This window comes from Festucalex cinctus, chromosome 8 (assembly GCF_051991245.1).
Source record: "Festucalex cinctus isolate MCC-2025b chromosome 8, RoL_Fcin_1.0, whole genome shotgun sequence".
Classification (NCBI taxonomy): domain Eukaryota; kingdom Metazoa; phylum Chordata; class Actinopteri; order Syngnathiformes; family Syngnathidae; genus Festucalex; species Festucalex cinctus.
This window is the reverse complement of record NC_135418.1, coordinates 25,491,525-25,511,258: the sequence shown is the minus strand read 5'-3', so window position 1 is coordinate 25,511,258 and position 19,734 is coordinate 25,491,525. Positions and strand designations below refer to the sequence as shown.

The following is a 19,734-nucleotide window of genomic DNA, read 5'->3' as shown; positions in this document are numbered from 1 at the left end:
CAATCAATAAAATCGCAGTCCGACAATCCTCGGCCTAATGCAGTTTGGAAATAAGTAAAAACAAATGAATAATGTATTAACTTTTCCTAGCTACATGAATATATATATATATATATATATATATATATATATATATATATATAAAATACAGAAACAGCATTTTGCAGCTTATCCAAGAAAATTCAGAAACCAATCAAATGAAAATAAATAAAAATTACAAGAATAAGAATCTTTAAAAAAAAAAAAAAAAAAAAAAAAAATCTAGTCTTACTGGAATGCTTGCTTAACACAAATGTGTTTGTAAAAAGTCAATCGGAAAAGGCAGCTTAAAGCTAAACTGGACGTGCATTCCATGATGAATGGAAAGCTCGAGCCACGTTTTTGGGACATAAATTGAAAGGCAATCAGCAGTAAACAATAAAATATCATTGAGGGCCCCATTTTTTGTGCCCAGCCAAGTTTAGTTGCAAAGTGCAGTCTAACTGCACATCGGTGGAATTTCATTCATTTGGTATTTTGCTAGACTAGCACAGATTGAGCATTCTTAAAATAAAGATTACAATTTGTCCAATGAATGATGAAGAGAAGAGGGATTGCCACATCCACCACACACGTTCGCAGAGCTCACAATGTTGCCTGCGCCTCGTTTAATTCCACCAAAATCGTATTACACCACCTGCGCCACAAATTAGACCTGATTTTAGGAAGTCTAAATTCTAGTCTGCTTTTGGTCAGCAAATTGGCAGATGTGACGGAGCTGTGCAATAGAATACTACGCCTACTACTACATATATATATATATACTACATCTTTCGAAGTGTAGCGTACTCTTAGGGAAAAAAACAAAAAATCACAAACTGGCTAAACTAGACATGTTTGAAATGTGGAAAACCAAAGTCAATTGCAACATAAATGTAAAACGGATCACTACACTTTTGTGGGCTTGTTGTGTATGCCAAGAACCTATGAAATTGGACTATCAAACTTTTCTTTTTTGCTTTTTTAAAGAAAGAAATAAAGACAAAAAAGAGAAGAAAAAAGGGGCGAAATAAGAAAAGAAAAACAAGAAAAAAAGAGAGGAAAAAAACTAAAAAATTTTCTTACCATGCAGTTCAGCCTATGATTGCACTCTACTGTGTGACGCTGTAGTTATGCAACGGGCGTATGTGAGATGAATGAAAAATGTCCCTTTTAAGTCTGATTTTCCCTCGATGCATGAACATGCACAGATGTTTCTTAGTCCTGTCTGTTTACATCCTTGGCCAATTAAAGCAAAAGAACATCACAAACTATACATCTCATGTCAAACGTGTGGGACGTATTTTCTATCCTTAGTGGAATTGCCTTGTAATATTAAAAAAAATAATGAAAACAGCCACACATTTTTACCGTAGTTGTGACTGCTTAACTTAATGCTACAAACTTTGCAAGGTGGTTTTGACAGTGTAATTTCAACCCTTCAAAACTTTGCACCGTCATTCGGTGATAAGCGCACATCCACTCAAGTTTCTGACAGTAAAACTCGGCTAAGACGCTTCAGTACACGTTTTGAGATTGTCCCAGTGAGGAAATAAAAATGTCTTGACTCATCTCCGTGAAAGCAACTTTTTTTTGTTTTTTTGTTTTTTTCGCCTCTCATCAACACGGGGCCCGTTTTCAATTTGTCTCTCGCTCATTTCGCCACGCTCCCCTAATTAAACAGCATATTCAGCACGCAAATACGAGTTCCAAGAGCCCTGCGGAGCCTGCTAAGATACAACCATTCATGAAACATTACACGATTAAAATTAGCAGTTTGCCTGCGAGCGGCGCTGGCAAATCCCTTTTGTGCAAGGTGCCCCTGAATTTTCAGATCGTTTGAGCTTGAGCTGATCTCCCCAAACTTCTTTAAAAGTCAAGACGTAGAAGCATGCGAGTGGATGGAGGAGGGGGCGGGTTCTAATTCTGACACGACAAACCATGATTTTGATATCTCGTTAATTCTAATTTTAACTTTTGTTTTTCACGCCTTTGTCAGTCACCTGCGCACAACATTACGTTTAAACTGCAGTGTTGATGACGATTTGCATCTCAAGAGGTCCAATTTTCGTGACTGTCAGTCATCTGCAAAAAAAAAAAAACATAACGCTCATAAAACCAAGGTTGTCGACGCTCGGGTAATTAAAACAAAGTGATGGCAAATTGGCATCTCAAGAGGTCTTCTTTTCGATACATCTTCGTTTTCGAACGATTTATTATAAATCAAGGTTGTCGACACTTGATTCATTAAAACAAAGTTACTGCGATCAGCATCACAGTCGGACAGAGTTTTACAATTTTTTTGTCTTGATTTTTGTCAGTCATCTGCTCATTCCTCATCCAAGGTTTGTGACACTTTTCGTTGAAAGTAAAATGGCAGAAATTCACATGTCAATAATGTTCACAAATATTCGATAACTGTTAGTCATCTTTGCAAAACATTACAATCATAATTCAAGGTTCTTGATTCTTGGTCTTCTAAAAAAGCAGCTTCATGTGGTGTCTCCATAGACCCAATTCTCCCTTTTATCGTCATGACTGTCAGTCATCTGCTGAAAACATTCCGTTCTTAATGCAAGGTTGCCGACCCCCGTTCAGTAACAGTGACGACAATTGGCATCTCCACAAATCCAAATTCACTTTCGTTTTTCTTGACTTGACAAACATTACATTGATAATTCAAGGTTGATGGAACTTGAATATTTGAAGCGATTTGTTGACAAGCTGTGCTAAAACTTTTTCAAACAGTAACGGTGATTAATCCAAGGTTTCTCAGCAGTTGGATTCCCCCCCCCCCAATTTTTTTTTCCAATATTTTTTGAAAGTGTCGGGTTTCCTCCTACCCATGTAGTTAGTATGGAATGTTTATCTATTTTTTTTCAGTTTAATTGCCAAATGCCTATCAATGGGCGTCAATTATACGAGAATTGTGGCTATTTGTGGGCCGGGCTGGGTCCAATCTCCCTGGGATAGTGAGGCTCGACTGTACAGTAAAAAAAGCAAGTTCCCTAAATAAATTAGACTAAGTGCAATTTCTGAAGAAGTTGTGTGGGAATGCTGAAAGCTGAATGCTAATAGCTGAATGCTAATAGCTGAATGCTAATAGCTGAATGCTAATAGCTGGATGCTAATAGCTGGATGGTAATGAAGGAAATGAAAAGATACGTTCAGTGAACATTACAAAGTAATTAACTAATAATTAACTAGTAATTAACTATTAATTAAGTAGTAGTAGTAGTTAGTAGTTTTTTCAATTCATCTATTTATAAGCAATGCCTATACTCTTTCACATCTTTGGTTGCTGGTGCTAAAAAAAAAAAAAAAAAAAAAAAAAAAAGGATTATCAACCAACTTCAGCTAAAATCAGCACAAAAAAAGTATGGCATGTCAGTCTACTTGGCACAAAAGACAACTCCTCGTCCAATCATATGGCACCTTAAAGTCATATCACTTCCAGCAGCGTTCCATTCATAGCATTATTCATGATCATCATTGGACTATTTTTTTTTTTTATAACTTGCTGATCAATGATCGGCTCCAAACTCCTGATTTACTGTTTAAATGACTAATATAGGCGATATGAGGTTTTCATTCGGCATGTGAGATTTTTTTCCTTTGTATTCTGTTAAAAAAAAATAAAAACAAAAAAAAAAACATTGAAGAGGTTGTTTTAAAAACAAGTCTTTCCATTGACAATCAGAAGTGTTCCTATTTTCGTGTTTTTTTTGTTTTTTTTTTAATGAGATAACACTGTTCTGGTGTGGCCATTAGCGTTACCTTGCAATACTCCACAGGGGTTCAATGCGCTGCACCGTGGGGTCTTGTATGTACTCAAAGGACAGACTACCAGGAACCTTCGCCCGGTCCACCCTCAGCCCGACTTGCACCGGCCCCGCTCCAGTCACGGACGGAGCAGAGAAGCAAACAATCTCCGACATGGTCCTCCTGTTGAGGGGGGAAGCAAAAAAAGCAGGATTTTATTATTTCTCTTCCAGCTTTGATTGTGGCAAATCCTTTTTCTTCACGCAGATATGAACCTGGCAACTTGTGTGGGGAGAGGGTTCATTATAGCCTGTCCCATCTACTTCTTATTACTGACACATTAGGGATGGAACGGTGTAATTAGAGGGCGCTGGAGCTAATGGCCCCTCGCCTCACCCTCTTGACTCACTGTCAGGCGTTCTTAGCTTTAAATAGACACGCACGACAATACCCACTGCAATTGGATGCATGTGCCCCCCCCGCTCTCTCTGAGCAAACAAAAATGTAAGCGGGAAGAAACCTTTTATGCACTTAGCTCACCTGTACAGCTCGCACGTTTGGTTGCCAAAGTACACGGTGACGGAGCTGCCAGCGCCCAGGTTCTCTCCGACAATGGTGACCTTGGTACCCCCAGATTCCGGCCCTCTGCCCGGGGTAAGCGCCAGCAAGGAAGGGGTCTGTTGAGAATCGAGAGATTTTGGTAAATATCTGGTTTTCAAGCTCCGTTTCATGGCACAAAAAAAAAAAAAGGATTTACGAGTTTAATTTGTTCCGTGACCTTGCTGGCAACTCAATTTACTCAGCTAATTTCCTTCATTGAAACGATGTGAAATATTAATCCATTCCAGCACAAAAAAAATGTTTTAAATAAAGAAAAATAGCACTGTGTTGTATAAGAATTATTAGGAGTGTGCATCTCTCCAGCAAAAGACAATTCAATATGTATCTCGATATGTGTGATACAAGTCGATAATGAGACATTTTAATGTGGAACGATCCGGTTTGATTCAATGCACTCACATCTTTTAACTCATTTGCTCCCAATAACGTGTAAATACGTTTTTTTTGTTTTTTTTATGTTTTAAATGTCCCAAAGACGTATTTATACGTTTTATTTATTTATTTATTTATTTATTTTATATGCTAGAGCATACAGAAGGCTTTGATGCAGCCTCTCAACTCCAAAGAACGGTGGCAGAAATGGTAGTTATTACACAAACGGCCAGCAGGTGGCAGCAGAGCAAAGGAGATCAACCAGGGCCATCTAGAAAAAAAAGCTAAATGACTTAGCATTTTAAATAGATTTGTAAAAACTGATGAAACTTAGCTCTCTTCTAATGCTAATTGCTGCAAAACGGAAACAGATAGAAACATACTTCTTTTCCTGATAAAAGGAGAGACATTAATCTTTCTTTTGGTAGTTTCCATGCTTTTATAGCAATTGAACACAATTTTCTGTGGGCCTTGCAAAATCAGTCAAAATTCCGTAAAACAGCCGGGAGCAAACAGGATTGCGAAATGTGAAAATGGCTGGGAGTGAATGAGTTACATGAGAACAGATTTTCTGAAACAAATCGCTTTTCATTACACGCCTTACTGTAGATGTTGAAGAGGTAACTTGAAGAGCTGTGGATTGATAAGTGATGTCAATAGCTTGGGTCGTGTTGGTTGATTACTCTGCATGTGAGTTGTGGCCAACGCTCGCCTTGTATCTCTAATTTGGGCTCACAACACGAAGCCAAAGCTCATCGAAGTCGAAGCTAATAACTCAAGAAACTCAGCACTTGCTAAAGCCTTTTATTAGTTTTGCCTGTCACTATATGTTGCTTGCATACTGTTGATAGATGAAAGAAGATAAATTATTTGTATAAAAAAAACTGGACCAATTAAGTGAAATTAGGTAATTTCACACTTGATGCACCAATGTGCCGCAGCACAGTGGTTGGTTATCACCGCGATAACAGGCACGTCTGCTGATAGATAGGCAGGGAGGAAAATGCCATCTCTTCAGCAGGACATTAAATAACAATTATTAGCACACAGACTAATACGCAAGATCTTTGTGAACAAAAGCTCCCTAATCAAGTATTCTATTGTCCGCTTCTCCAATTGGTAATTACAGATTGAATGGATTAAACGGAGCATTGATTTACCACAAAAGAGTAGAGCTGGTGGGACTGTGCGCGTAGTTCCGGTCTGCATTCGCCCACGCAAAGCTTAACCGGACCTGGCGTGCTTCCTTTGGGGGCGGCCACCATCTCGCACACGATCCTGGCACAGGGAAATCAATGGAAACGGAAATGCAAGTCATCAGGCAGCCACCAAAAAGCAACATTGCAAATTCTTCTTGTATGGGTGTGCATGGAACCCTAATCTCGACTTGAAACCATAATCCGCTCTTGACACCCTAACTCAAAAAACCCTGATACAGACTTGAAGCTCTACTTTGAAACTGTCATTTTGTCTGAAACCTTACTTTGAAACTTTCTCTGGCTTGAAATCCAAAACTTGAAAATCCTTACTAAACTTTGAATTTAACACTGACTTGAAACTGTAATCCTGTTTTGAGAATCCCTAATTTGAAACATTAACCCAGCCTTCAAACCATAATTTTAATCATAATATACAGTTTTAATGTATAGTAACAAGTAGGGATGTTCGATACCACTTTTTTTCAGACCGATAGCGATACTCGGACCCTCAGTACTCACCGATACCGATACCAACTGTACCAGTAGTACATTTTGACATAAAAAAAAAAATTACTAAAAGATATTTTTAAACAAATATATTTCCTTCAATTTTGACGGAAAAAAAAAAAAACAGCACAATAGTCTTAACGCTCAAAATAAAACACAAAAATGCTCTTTTAGTTTAAGATTCACAATTTTGAAGTATGCAAGCTAGCGCCAGTTCCAGGCAAGGAGGACTCACTTAACGTCTTCCCCGTCTGCCATCGGTCGCTTGTACTCGTCTGCGTCACGAGTACTCGAGTACTTGAAAAAAGGCCGGTATCGGCCCGATACCGATACCTGGTATCGGTACTCGCCCATCCCTAGTAACAAGAATTGCAAACCCTGTCTTGAAACCCCGTTTTGAAAAATCTTACTCAACCATGAAAACCTCATTTGCAACCCTAAAAATTCTAACTCAGGCTTGAAGCTCTACTTTGAAACCATAATTTTGAACTTGAAACCTTACTTTGAAATTTACCCTGTTTTAAAATCCTAATTTGAAACCCCAAATTTGAAATCCCGCCCTTGGCTTGAAACGCTAATTTTAATCCCCGTATACAATAGATTTGAAACCCTAATGTTAAAACCCTAACCCTGGCTGGCAACCATCATTTGAAACCTACTAACTGGAAATGCTAATGCTAACGCTAACCGAGATGCTTAAAATCCTCATTTAAAACCCTACCCATATTCGAAATCCTAGCCCTGTCTTGAAACCCTATTTTTGCTAGCCTAACCCTAGATTAATTTAGAATCCCTCAACTGAAACCTAACTGGAAACTGTAACCCAGGCTTGAAGCCACTTTTCAGTGCTTACTCTGAGAGTAAAATATTGTAATTCTTAAAGCCCGGTTCCGTGTTGTGCGTCACACTATTTACAAAGCAAACTATCTTTGAACATAACAATGGAAACACAGGTCAGATCGCATTTTCCCATTCAAAACAAGACCGTGGCAAACCAAAGTGAAAAAAGATTTGGTGGCTAAAGATGCACACACAAAGCCCCAAACGCGCCCGTTCCCAGGGGGGGGGCTGCAGGCTGCTGTGATTGAGGCTGCTTTCATAAAAGTTGCGGGTCAATGTAGAAGACCATCTTTCTTCCTAATGGAAAACGGCTCCAACAACTCGGATGATAAACTACAACCCCCTTCCCCCATCCGCAGCGCCATCACCGCCCACCATTACCTGCAGTTGTCATGACAACGTACGGGTTTCCACAATAAATCCGTATTGTCTGCCGGGTCAATAAGGTAAAACGTGCCATGAATACGCCATCAAATAAGTGACCCGCATTGAAAATAATGTCTCTTAAATCAGTGCCTTCTTAATTCAGTCTTCTTCTAGAATGCATTTTGAATCATCAGTTTTCTCATTTTCCTTCAGCATGTTCTGTTTTATTTTTATTTATATATACAGGGATATAAATTAGAAAGCCTTGCAGTGTGAGCCCAATCACATTACATGGCTGCGAGAGAAACACATGGCTAACAGATTGTCCCTCCAGTCAGCGACATGCCGCGCATTTCAATTACGGCTTGAGCCGGCAGCCTCCAAACAGCAGCCAGCACAAACGTTGGCTCTGACTGCATCAGAGCCACAGAAAGCCCCGCCTCCCACGAAAAGTCCCGACAAACCCCCATGTGGAAAATTACCACGCTTTAAACCGGGGGATGTTCAAACTACGGCACCGCGACATTTCTGCAAGTCTTATTTTCATTGAGGCCTGTGTTACTAAAATGACATTTTTAAAAAATGGCGGGGAATCAAGTGTTAAACAGCGACGTTCCTGAACACTACTATGACTTCTACTTCTCACAGTGGCGAGTGGAGACTTTTTTGAGTGGACATGCTGAAGTGTCACATATGTGAGCTGAAAAGTTTTGGGGTATTTTTATTATTAATTTCAATATTAAATTAGTTTATACCACTGTGTAGGTAGAAAAATTAAAGCGGAAATATTCAGGACTGACGCAGGTTGATACGCACACACTGTAATGTAACCAGCTCCGTGGTGCGTGAAATGACAAAATCACAATTTGCGTATGCGCAGAAGCTGTCGGCCTTCCGGTTTACAAAGCGGAGCTTCCTCTCGCGGGAGACCCGTTTATCGCGATGGTTCGCGCGTGCCAACTATCCGCTGTCGGCTTTCCAAATCTCCGCAAGGAAAACACGACAAATTACACAGGAATCTAAGACCAAAGCAGTAGAATTAAGGTTTTGTATAAAACTACAATTATTTCAACGATTTTATTGAAGGGCTGAAGGGCTTGGGTATGTGGGCATGCACCGCATTATTAGCTTATTAGGACTGCTCTCTACTGACTTAATAATAAAAAACGAATAATGGAGTGCTTCTCTATATATGTAAGATGCAAAGGAACTATTTACAACTAAAATATAAAACAAATCACTTCGTAAAAATGAATGAAGATAATCCCGTTTCAGAAGTCCAAAATTATTTCCCCCGCTGGTCGCTATGTCAAGGGCCGATTTCGCAACATATCGCAAAGCGGCTCCCTTACTGTTCGGCGGTGATGTAGCCTTCCTCCCGCGGGACGCATTGCACTCCCGCCACGTGCACGTTGCCCTCCAATTCAGAGAAGGACAGCCCCAGATTCAGGCCCTGGATGGTAACCAGCGTGCCGCCCTCGAGGGGTCCGGCAACTGGGCTCACCTGTTGAAAGACAAAGACAATGTTACCTGATTTAGACAAATTCAATCACGTTCACAACTTAATACAATCAATGTCCCCCAAAAGTGTCTACAATTTGGCAATATTAATAAACCGTATGGAATATGATTCCAAAGCAACTAATAGAATTACCGTATTTTCCGCACTATAAGGCGCACCTAAAAAAAATTCGAAAGCTGACCATGCGCCTTATAATCCAGTGCGCCTTATATATGGATCAATATTGAGCCGCAACAGGTCTCGCTGTTAAGACGCTATCGGTGACCCTGCACGATCGGTCTTGGATCGGTAGCTAATATTAATACATTACCTCAGAGAAAATAATAAAACAGCTGTTTATTCATTTTGGGAGTGAATGGAGTTGTCAGAAAGCTGGTTTGTAATCTATTAATAAAGTTTGACTGAGCTATCTGACTGTTTTGTTGACATTCCCTTTAGCGCAGCACCATCTAATGGATGCATAACGTAACCCCAGCCTCTACTATAGCGCCTTATATATGGAAAAAGTTTGAAAATATGTCATACATTGAAGGTGCGCCTTATAATGAGGTGCGCCTTATAGTGCGGAAAATACGGTAATATGTAATCCTTCCTTTCCAACATTCCAGTCAACCCTCTCAGCTGGATTCGGCAGCAATGCCAAAGCGGCGCTTTCCCGTGGAACGCTGCACTCGATTCATTTTGCCGCGCCTCCTTAAAAAAAATGCTATTAATACAAGCGGGACATCAAAGGCCCGCAGTTGTTTGAAGTGCCAGCTTCTTTGGCATATGACCTGCTCACTGCCTTCACATGAATACGGTCTGTGGCACCAGATCCGTCATTGCCCAAACTTTCATCCAGGTCAACTCACGGAACGCTTGATGAGGGCAGACGGGAACATTCCTGCTTGGATGATAACATACATTTTGGGACACTTACAGTATAGTCTGCTATAACCATTACACTGGCATTTTATTTATTTATTTTTCTATCTGTGCGATACCAAATGGCGGTTTACTGGACTTTAGCCATTTACCTTTAAGACCACTTTAAGAGTGCAAGTGTTTTTGGAGATCCGCACGGTCTCTGTGACACTTTAATAAATGACTAAATAAATAAATAAATGACTAAAAGTGAAAATAAAAACGATATAAAATATAATTAATAATCCATCCATCCATCCATTTTCTTGACCGCTTATTCCTCACAAGGGTCGCGGGGGCTGCTGGCGCCTATCTCAGCTGGCTCTGGGCAGTAGGCGGGGGACACCCTGGACTGGTTGCCAACCAATCGCAGGGCACACAGAGACGAACAACCATCCACACAAACGAGCACACCTAGGGACAATTTGGAGCGCCCAATTAACCTGCCATGCATGTCTTTGGAATGTGGGAGGAGACCGGAGTACCCGGAGAAGACCCACGCGGGCACGGGGAGAACATGCAAACTCCACCCAGGAAGGTCCGAGCCTGGACTCGAACCGGAGACCTCAGAACTGGGAAGCGGACGTGCTAACCACTCGACTACCGTGCCGCCATAATTAATAATATAAAATACAAATTAATTTATTTCTTTATGTATTTATTTATTTATTTATTTATACATAGATATTTTTTGCTCTTTTTATTTCCATTTATATTTATTTTTTTGGATATAATTTTCGAATTATATTTTTATATCCATTTTTATTTTCACTTTTGTTTATTTATTCATTTAGTTAGTTAGTTAGTCAGTCATTTATTTTGTTCATCCATCCCACTTAGCCTCCAATGCAAGTAGACTCTTAACAACTAAAATCTAGATTTTCACGAGATATGAAAGGCCTTTGCTTGGCGAGAGCGTAATTACAATTTCTTTCAAGGTGTCGGGGTTCGTCACGCGAGCTCCAATGAGTGAGAATGAGAAATAAATGACTAAAAGTGAAAATAAAAATGACGTAAAAAAGTATAATTCAAAAATTAAATACAATAAATACAATGTATTTATTTATTTATACATACAATTTTTTGCTCTTTTTATTCCCATTTATATTTATTTTTTGGATATAATTTTTGAATCATATTTTTTATATCCATTTTTATTTTCACTTTTAGTCATTTATTAATTTATTTAGTAATTAATTAATTAATTTAATTTTTTCATTTATTTATTTTGAATTTTGGCAGTTTTGTTCCTCCATACCACTTAGCCTCCATTTCAAGTCGACTCTTAACAACTAAAATCTAGATTTTCACGAGATATGAAAGGCCTTTGCTTGGCGAGAGCGTAATTCCAATTTCTTTCAAGGTGTCGGGGTTCGTCACGCGAGCTCCAATGAGCTCCGACAGTCATGTGAGCAGCTCTTCATATTTAATCATGAGTATGCTAATGCATGTGCTCATGACACGCTGATCTTTATCGAGCATGATGTTTACCTTGTGCGCCGCCTTCCGCTACCGTGTTAGCATGCAAAATTCACTGACTCGCACACAAAAGCCTGCGAGATACCGCGAAAAATTGATATCGTTTGGGCATTTACAGTATGTGCCTGTGCAGTTGTCCGCTTGGCGCCGAATCTGTCTGCCTTTACACCAACTGTTCCACTAGATCAGGGGTGTCCAAACTACGGCCCGGGGGCCATTTGCGGCCCGCCTAGTAGCCCGCGACATATGCTAAAAATGGCATTGGACTCGGTTCAAATAAAAGAAAAACAAAGATGTTTGGAGATGGTCAAAGTAAGAAGGGAGGGTGTCGAAAAACACAGCTGCTATTAAAGCTTATTTTAGTTAACTAAAACTAACGAAAAAACAAAAATTCAAAGAACAATTTCATTAACGAAATAAAATAAAAACGAAGATGCGTTTGAATAAAAAAGAAAATTAACTGAAACTACATTTTATGTTTACAAAACTAACTACAATTAAACTAACTATAATTATAGCAAACATGTCCTTCGTTTTAGTCTTTGGTAATTAATTTAATGCATGAGCCTTTGGGGATCATTTTAAATGTGATTTGATATAAACTGGAATAAGGACGTCGCTCCCATGGTGTTTTTTAAATATTGCGCACAATACTACACATTAAAAAAACAAAAACACAAAAAACTAAAACTAATACGGAAAACTAACTAAACTAAAACTAAGCCTTTATTAAAGAACTAAAACTAACAAAAAAAACAGAATCACCCTGAAAACTAATTAAAACTAACTAAATTAAAAAAACTAAACTCAAAACAAAATAAAAACTAATAAATTGGTTTATATCCTGTAGCATTTTTCTAAATATGCAAAAGCACAAATAAAGTATTTGTACAATTTTTATTACTAAACACAATTTCTCTTCATAACATTATGTGGCCCTTGCATCCTTCTGATTTTCTGTATGTGGCCCTCAAATGAAAAAGTTTGGACACCCCTGCACTAGATAGTCCTGGTTTTTGGTCGTCTAAAATGTCATTTCTTTTTTTCTTCACCAAATTGCAAGGGGTCCATTAAACCAGACTTGCCCCGGCACCAAAATGACGGTGCGCCTCTTTTTTTTTTTTTTTTTTTTTTTTTTTTTTTTTACGGCACACACACGTGCGCCCGTCTTCGAATATAGATCCCACAACGTTTAGTTTGACAGTAAGGCTTGGAGAAGCATCAAACAGCTCGAAGCCTCTTTTTCAAAGAATTGTTCACTATCTGCCAAACTGCTGCTTGTTGTGAAGTGAGCTGAGTTCACTGCCACCATACCGAGCTCATATCTAAAATATTTAATTGAATTAATTTGTCAGAAGGATGATGATAAACAGTGATTCCTAGAGGGCCTTCATAATGCCTGACACTTGGTCCCTATTAATACTCAATCAGGGATCCCCGTGCGTTTGTGGGAGTTACATTCCATGCGAATGGTGCCAACAACGCGAAATATAGAGAGACCATGTACAAAGTGTAGTGCATAGTAATATAGTATCGTGGGACAGCAATAAGTGACGATTACCGTATTTTCCGCACTATAAGGCGCAACTAAAAGCCTTCAATCCAGTGCGCCTTATATATGGATCAATATTGAGCCGCAACAGGTCTCGCTGTCAAGACGCTATCGGTGACCCTGCACGATCGGTGACGCGCATGCGCAGAAGATCCCGCCATCTTGGATCGCTAGCTAATACTAATACTTTACATTAGAGAAAATAATAAAACAGCTGTTTATTCATTTTGGGAGCGAATGGAGTTGTCAGAAAGCTGGTTTGTAATCTATTAATAAAGTTTGACTGACCTATCTGACTGTTTTGTTGACATTCCCTTTAGCGCAGCACCATCTAATGGATGCATAACGTAACTCCAGCCTCTACTGTAGCGCCTTATATATGGAAAAAGTTTGAAAATATGTCATTCATTGAAGGTGCGCCTTATAATGCGGTGCGCTTTATATATGGAAAAATATACAAAATAAATACATTGAAGGTGCGCCTTATACTAAAATACGGTACTTTCGATACTATCTAGCGTACTATAACTTTTTACTTGGAAATAACAACCGAGCATTTGATTCAGCCCCAAACACACGAGGCCAGCCGGCCAACGGTCCAAATAGACAAACAGACCTCGGTGATGCGCGGGTTGGTGCACTTGACATTGGCAGCGGAGAGGTCGAGCCAGCGGCTGGCGTACGGTGAGATGGGCGGGCAGTGGCGCTTCATGGTGCACCTGCCCTCGCTGCCGCACCAGCCGCACTGGAACTTCTTCTCTGCCCGCAGGCACATGCCGCAGCTGTCTCGCTGGGCGCTGCACTTGTACAGGTGCACTGTGGGAGGGACGCACATCCACATATGCTCACTTTTTAAAAAGGGGATTTGCACGTCAAAATCCAAAAACAACCAAAAAAATAATAATAATCACTCTAGGCATTTCTTGTTAACTGTTGCACAGCGGTTGTTTGCACTGAAAATGTCTGAATCGTGTGTTTATGTCTCATTGTCAGATAAAATGCTTTCAATTTTCTGTCAAATTGCCTCAAAAGAAATCCGAAAACACGAGGAGATAACATTCGTGCATGAACAACATCCTCTGTTAACAGCTGTTAAACGGTTAGTTAGTTAGTTAATTAGTTAGTTATTTAGTATCCCCTTGTTCATAGATAAATTGATTTACTTTGGTTCCTATTAGGCTATTTGGTTGGTTGGTTGGTTGGTTGGTATACCCTTGTTCATGGAGAAATAGGTTTAATTTGGTTCATTGTCTTTTTTTTTTTTTTGGACAGGATATTTGGTTAACTTGGTCGGTCGGTCAGTTGGTTGGTTAGCAAGCAGATAAATTGGTATAATTTGGTTGGTTGGCTTGTTAGTTATTTGCACACTTATTTGGTTGGCATGATTTGGTTAGTTGGGCTTGATTGGTCAGTAGGGTTACTTGGCAAGTTGGTTTGCCAGTTAATATTCTGTAGTTTACAGATACATTGATTTAATGAGGTTTCCTGGCTTGTTAGTTATTTGGACAGTTATTTGGTTGGTTAGTTTGGTTTGGTTGTTGAGTTGGTTTGTCAATTAATATTCCCTAGTTTACAGATATGATAGGTTAAATTTGGTTTATTGGCTTTTTTGTTATTTGGACAGTTATTTGGTTGGTTAGTTTGGTTTGGTTGTTGAGTTGGTTTGTCAATTAATATTCCCTAGTTTACAGATATGATAGGTTAAATTTGGTTTATTGGCTTTTTTGTTATTGGGACGGTTATTTGGTTGGCATGGAATTGTTTGGTTGGTTAGTTTGGTTTTGTCTGTTGGTTGGGTAGTTACAATATATAAATATGTGTTCAATATTCACTCACTAAATCTTGCATCAATCATTTAGCATTTTAAATAATGTTGGTTAAAAAAAAACGCAACATAATACATTTAAAATGCTTCAGTCACTGACCTTTTCAAGCAGTTGCTCTTTATTTTACGTATGTTGTTGGATTGTGTGAGAGTTTGCTTGTGCTGACAAATATAAGCGGTAAACAGTCACGAGAGTTAACATTTAACTTGCCCTGGTAACACTCGAAACCTTGATCACCTTCGTTTCTGTTGAAATTTGTTCAACAACGTTATATCATTTTAGGTTGGTCACTCAAGATTTTTACCGGACATACTTATAAACCGTGTTGTTAATGCCAGTTGAAATTCAATTCATGACTGTGCCTCTCTTTCCTTGATTACAATAATGGTGAGGCAGCCCACGATAGCCCAGACGAACAAATGTGCGGCTCCATCTTTCACCCCTGGTGACAAACTAATGACTGTCTTCTACTCGATAAACGCTTATTGGTATTGTGAACTTTCCCTTCGAGCACTTTCGGGGGGGGGGGGGGGGGGGGGGATGGCGAATGGCACCTTTAATCTTCTCAGGATTGTCGATGATGAAATTGCCGTTCCACACAATGGCGAGCTCCACCGCCAGGTCGCTGATCTTCACGCCCTCGTACATGTACTGGAAAACAGTAGACGGCCGTGAGTGGGGAGAGGATGAAAGGGCAGCGGCGAGACGAGAGAGGCTTTTTAACCATCTGTCATCGTCGGCGTCAGAGGACGATGCCCTTTTCATGCGTTGTCACAGACGACACGCCTCGCATTGTAATCGCGCAACAAAGGGAAGACATCTCGTATTCATCTGTAGCCTATCGCTCCGGTTTGGTGCTTCCGACACCCCCAGTTTGCAAGACAAGGTCACAACCGATGGACACGGAAGAAGCAACATATTTATTTGCTTTCCATTTCCCACTCTTCACCCTCCGGCATTTTCCGTCTCCTCTTCCTTTTTACTGCCCTTCCTCTCTTCAGACAAAACTACCAGACTAGAATAATTTTTATCACGTGCTGTGCTTCCTGTGTCCTTTTCGGTAGTGTATATGTGTTTGTTTCTTTGTTTATGTGTCTGGGACTATCTACAGACAAGATGAAAATCAAGAGTAGATTATAGCTTTGTAGCTAATTTCCATTTGCCCATTTGTCCCTGTTAGGCCCAAAAAATCAATACGGCAATATATCGTTGCAGGCCTCGTTACAATACACGTATCGATATGCAGGCGTCAGAATCGATATTGCTCTTTAGCTTTAAATAGGCTGTTAATAAAAAAAAAATAAAAAATAAAAACCAGCATCCTCTTTGAAGTTAATTGCCTTCAATTAATGCAAAAATAGCTCACCAGTGATTGGACACTGTCTTGGATAAGAAAAATTAAAGCAGAGGAAAAACATCAACATTTATTTACTTAGAAACTTAACATGGCACGTGTCTTAATGTACCAATTTCCTATATTTTATTTAACTCATTCACTGCCAGCCCAGTTAAAATGGAACTTTGACGTCTATAACCGTCAATGGCAGTGAATGTGTTAAAAAATCGAAATTGAATGTGTTACATGAAAAAAAAAAATGCTATTTTTATTTCCCCAAATATTTTAAATAAGAGCTGTCATTTTAATACTTTGATATTTTTGCTCATGCCTATTAGTAAATTTTCCCGGTGTGTCTGTGAAAACTGCTCCTTGCTCTGGACTGCGTACACATTTAGACCAGGCATGCTGCTTGGTGGTAAAAACAGAAGAGCTACTTAACAAAAAGATTGTTGTCATCCAACATAATAAACATATCCTTTAGGTATACATGTGACTGTTATTATAAAATGCAAGTAAATTAAATATCAGGATACGTATCTCCTTTAAGATCATGCATTGGGATACATTTGTATCGCGATACGTATCGTATTGTGACCCCTGTATCGTGATACGTATCGTGAGGTTGGCGGCAATACCCAGCCCTAGTCCCTGTGATGGATAAGAAAGACAGTGAAGAAAAGAGTAGCAACGTTAAAAAATTAGAAATGGCAAACCATATAGGCATACTAGGTGTAAAAAGGTGGGAAAAAAGAAAAAAAAACATACCGAACTGTTCTGGCACTGCACGCTGGTGCTGTTGAAGCGCAGCGCCGTGACGCGGTGGCCGACGCCCTGCACGTTCACCACACACTCGTAACCTCGTTGGCCCGACTGCGGCTGCGGGAGATTGCGGGCCCTCAGTGTGATTGGTCGCACCTCGCCGGCCGGGATGAGAATTTGCCCTGAATGGAGGAGCTGGGGGCAGTACTGAATAATAGAGAGAGAGACATACAGGAAGTGGATCATGTAGAAATATCGTATCAACCAAATTTGGAGCGAAATGTAAGCATCTATCATTCTATTTTTGGGGGCCACATATCTTCTTTCAACAGGCCAACCAAGCATTTACATGATAAAAAATCCTCATTTTTTTTTAGCTCTCAAATTGATTTACTGTTCAAACATATTGGAATACGATGTTTGACTTGGCGAATTCCTCTCCATGTTGTCGGAAAATTGTTGGGTCTGCCTGCATCATTTCTGGAGTGTTTACATAAGCGTTTCTCCACAGGATATTAACAATCTGTCACTGTCATCTATCTCGACGTCTGCCCGTCATCATCTGTACTAATGCACACTTCAGTATGTCCCTCGGGGATTACAGCGGCAAATACATCTCTAATCCCAATAATGCACGTCCTGCTTGCAAGTTTTCACTGCGTGGTAAAGCCGCGCTTAGATGCGAGCAGTTGTGTTTGTGAAATGTATGCGTTGTGGAATCAGTGTTTTTGGTTATATCAGGAAATTGATACAGCTACTTAATAAGGTGCATCACCACAGTCCATCTAATGTGGATTCAATACAACTCTATTCCCCCCCAAAAAATCTACCGTGTATCTTTTAATTGGATCTCATTATACCCCCAAATTACCAATTTTTTGCTAGCACATGTATTCTGCCGAAAATGTTTATACTTTAGCGGTCCCATATGCAATCCAGCTCAGGGCACAGGTAACGACCAATCACGGCTCATCTTCAGAAAACAGATGTGCCGTGATTGGTCGCTCTGAGCCATGAGCAACTGTGATGTCATTTTCACTCGACAAAATGTGTCAAACTCGTTTCGCTCGAACGCAATGTTAGTCGAAATGCCGTTTAAACTGTAATATTAGAATGTCAATGTTTTGGCCAGCAAGTATACAGTGTATATATATATATATATATATATATATATATATATATATATATATATATATATATATATATATATATATATATATATATATATATATAAAAGAACAAACTGACTCAAACCATGTGTGCTATATGATTTGATTCAGTACATTCAGTTTGTTGTATAATTACTAGGATGTTCGATACCACTTTTTTTGACCGATACGATACCAATACTCAGACCCTCAGTACTTACCGATACCGATACCAAGTGCCGATTTCAGTAGTATATTTGATAAATAAATAAAAACATCACTAAAAATATTTTTAACAAAAATACTTCATTTAATTTTGACCAAAAAAAAAAAAAAAAAAAAAACAGCACGGTCACTCTCCAATAGTGTTAACGCTCAAAATAAAACACAAAAATGCTCTTTCAGTTTAGGATTCACAATTTTGAAGTATTTCCAAACCGGTGAGGTTTTGGCGAAAAACGCAGACATGCTTGTGGGTTCATTGATGTCAAAACAGGAAGTGATCCTCATGATTTGCCATGCTGCAGGGTAGCGCCATCTACAGGCAAGGAGGACTCACTCAACGTCTCCAGCATCGGTCGCTTGTACTCGTCGGCTTCACGAGTACTCGAGTACTTGAAAAAAAGGCTGGTATCGGTACTCGCCCATCCCTAATTATTACAAAACAAGTTTGTGTGGTACCTCTGAGGTGTTGACTCTGCCCTCCTGAAAGGAACAGCTGCTGGGGTCATGGGTGCACATGTTGCGATATTTACACCAGTGGCAGCGAAACGTGCTGTTTACACAGGACAGACACCTGCGGGATAAAGTGGACTCGTTAGTGCGTGCTGTGCAAATGGCAAAGAAAGAAAACATGAATCCAAATTTGTGTAAGAGCTACTTAATAGCGATAGATGGATTGAGAGACACAGCTGCCGAGGGGACTCGAATGGGGAGAAAATGGACGGTTTTCTTCCCGGCAAGACAACAAAGGCTTGGCTGTGCTGTAAACTGAGCTTTCCTGCATGCTCGTACATTTGTCTAAATGAAATTTCAGTCTCTATTACGCTCGCAGGGGGAAACATGTTTTTTTTTTTTTGAAGTAAACAAACAAGGAAATCGGATAAAATCTATCTGCAATGTGAAAGCCTGTAAGGGAAACAAACTCAGTTGGGCAGCAAATCAGAATCTTTTTCTGATAGGCTGTTTGGTTGTTTGTTTCACAGTTGCAACCAGGGTCAAAAATGGGTAGCGAGCTTTCGGCCTGGGAAAACATTTGATCGAACCCACCATGTAATTTTAAGAATTAAAACCTCGGAGCATATTTAAACAAAAACAAAAAAAAATCCCCAAAACATGAACCAACAAATGCTCATAATAACGGGTGTAACCATACATGTATTTACATTCAGAATTTTCAGCACGGAATATTGTCTCCGTCCGATACAGAGGTGTACCGAGACGGGAAACGTTACGGCCTCGCACTCTTAGCGAGTAAACAAACACAGCACAGCTCAGCTTCTGGCTAGCGGATGCCTTGGG

The 19,734-nt window shown here is 39.6% G+C and overlaps 2 protein-coding genes across 4 annotated transcripts in view; one reads left to right on the top strand and one right to left on the bottom strand.

Annotated features, from left to right (window-relative positions):
* Positions 1 to 19,734, top strand: part of ora1 (olfactory receptor class A related 1) — a 192,906-nt gene that overhangs the window by 66,233 nt on the left and 106,939 nt on the right. The gene's annotated exons all lie outside the window — the stretch shown is intronic.
* Positions 1 to 19,734, bottom strand: part of LOC144024318 (plexin-A2-like) — a 121,669-nt gene that overhangs the window by 29,284 nt on the left and 72,651 nt on the right. Inside the window, exons 9-16 of the mRNA XM_077530519.1 lie at positions 18,895 to 19,009; positions 17,072 to 17,272; positions 15,522 to 15,618; positions 13,758 to 13,957; positions 9,038 to 9,189; positions 5,934 to 6,051; positions 4,321 to 4,457; positions 3,796 to 3,963 (exon numbers count right to left, since the gene is read on the bottom strand). Of these exons, the coding sequence (XP_077386645.1) occupies positions 3,796 to 3,963; positions 4,321 to 4,457; positions 5,934 to 6,051; positions 9,038 to 9,189; positions 13,758 to 13,957; positions 15,522 to 15,618; positions 17,072 to 17,272; positions 18,895 to 19,009 (1,188 nt within the window). The remainder of the gene's footprint in view (positions 1 to 3,795; positions 3,964 to 4,320; positions 4,458 to 5,933; positions 6,052 to 9,037; positions 9,190 to 13,757; positions 13,958 to 15,521; positions 15,619 to 17,071; positions 17,273 to 18,894; positions 19,010 to 19,734) is intronic.